The sequence below is a fragment of the Amphimedon queenslandica genome, unplaced genomic scaffold (assembly GCF_000090795.2).
Source record: "Amphimedon queenslandica unplaced genomic scaffold, v1.1 AMPQUscaffold_4466_Cont23556, whole genome shotgun sequence".
In the NCBI taxonomy this organism is placed as follows: domain Eukaryota; kingdom Metazoa; phylum Porifera; class Demospongiae; order Haplosclerida; family Niphatidae; genus Amphimedon; species Amphimedon queenslandica.
Genome location: NW_003555223.1, coordinates 1 through 1532, shown reverse-complemented (window position 1 = coordinate 1532; position 1532 = coordinate 1). Strand labels below are relative to the sequence as shown.

Below are 1532 nucleotides of genomic sequence, written 5' to 3'. Positions count from 1 at the left end.
TCTTTGCAGGACAAAAAATTGCATAAAATAAAAAATGTGTACAAATATAAAAATAAAATGTGAATAAATGTGTACACGTACATGTGTATTATGTGCCTTTATCTCAACCTCTCTCTCTCTCTCACTAGATATTCCTATTAATCCGTATCCTGTTAGATTAGCTGATGGTATTAATGATCACTCCGGTCGTGTCGAGATATTTTATAACAACGAGTGGGGGACTGTCTGTGATAATCATTGGACTATGAATGAAGCTAATGTCGTATGTAGAGAACTAGGATTCCCTGGTAAGAATTAATAGTAATTTATTCTATTTTTTACATATGTCACAATTTTTCTACTATTATAATTTGCAGGTGGCAATTTTAAATGTATTTCTTTATTTTTATGATTTCAAAAATAGAGAGAGAGTGAGAAAGAGAGAGCTAATAGCTTTAATAGATAACAAGTGCTTGACTGATGTATCACAACATTTATTTTAAAAATCCCAGCTGGTGTATTTTAAATGCGTTTCTTTATTAATGACTACAGGTGCTCAAGATGGCGGTGCTCTTGGTGGTTCAGCTAGTACAGCAGGTAACGGTCACATTTGGTTGAGTAATGTAAACTGTCAAGGAAATGAGTACTTCTTGCATCAGTGCAGCCATGATCCTTATGGCAGTAACAACTGCCAGCACGTGAATGACGCTAGAGTGATATGTAAAGGTATAGGGATATTAGTTTATCATATACATGTATGTACATACTTATACTATCTTTGGAATTCTATATACATGTACATGTACATGTATATCTTCACTGTTCTCTCTCTATTATATTATAATTCATTTTCTTAATAGCTAATTATCTCAATGTCACACTTCACGGTCCAACCCCATCAGCCGGTCGTGTCTCTGTTAATTACAATGGACTGGGTTGGGGTACCATTTGTGATACCTACTGGAGCATAAAAGATGCTGATGTGGTCTGTCGTATGATTGGATATAAATCAGCTACTAATAATTACACCCATGCAATCCCTTATGGACAAGGTACACTATGTACATGTACATGCATGAATAGTATTATGTGCTATATGTTATTTTATTATTATTTATTATATACATGAACATCAGTTAATGTTATATCTGGATTTCCTACAAAGCATGCTAAGTGAGCTAACAAGCACTACAATACAGCATATGGCAACTGGAGCAACTTTAAAAATTCATTAAAAAATCCAAATTTGATCAGAATCTGCTCAAACTTCCTACACAACATAAAAACATGTATACGTATCAGAATAAATTATAAAAATGGAGATTTCTCTCCTAGTCATTTTTGGCAAAATTTGGCCAAAGTCTAGTACAGGGTCTTTGGCCCGATTTTGGAGTAACTTTAAAAATTCATTAAAAAATCCAAATTTGATTGGAATTAGCTCAAACTTGCTACACAACATAAGAACATGTATATGTATCAGAATAAATTATAAAAATTAGATAATTCTCTCCTAGTCATTTTTGGCAAAATTTGGCCAAAGTCACTGTACTAAA

The 1532-nt window shown here is 33.0% G+C and overlaps 1 protein-coding gene across 1 annotated transcript; it reads left to right on the top strand.

Moving 5' to 3' along the window:
- Positions 1–67: 67 nt before the first annotated feature.
- On the top strand, positions 68–1123 carry LOC109592645 (scavenger receptor cysteine-rich type 1 protein M130-like). Its single transcript, XM_020008041.1, has 3 exons — positions 68–287; positions 532–705; positions 840–1123. The coding sequence occupies exons 1-3, from the start codon at positions 68–70 to the stop codon at positions 1106–1108; spliced, it is 663 nt and encodes a 220-aa protein (XP_019863600.1). The 3' UTR covers positions 1109–1123.
- Positions 1124–1532: the final 409 nt, after the last annotated feature.

Bases quoted from the DNA above. Each gene is read 5' to 3' on its own strand.
- LOC109592645 (XM_020008041.1), top strand. From the start codon at position 68: ATGTGTACACGTACATGTGTATTATGTGCCTTTATCTCAACCTCTCTC. The intron at 288-531 runs GTAAGAATTAAT...TAATGACTACAG, and splicing joins TAGAGAACTAGGATTCCCTG to GTGCTCAAGATGGCGGTGCT. The intron at 706-839 runs GTATAGGGATAT...TTTTCTTAATAG, and splicing joins CGCTAGAGTGATATGTAAAG to CTAATTATCTCAATGTCACA.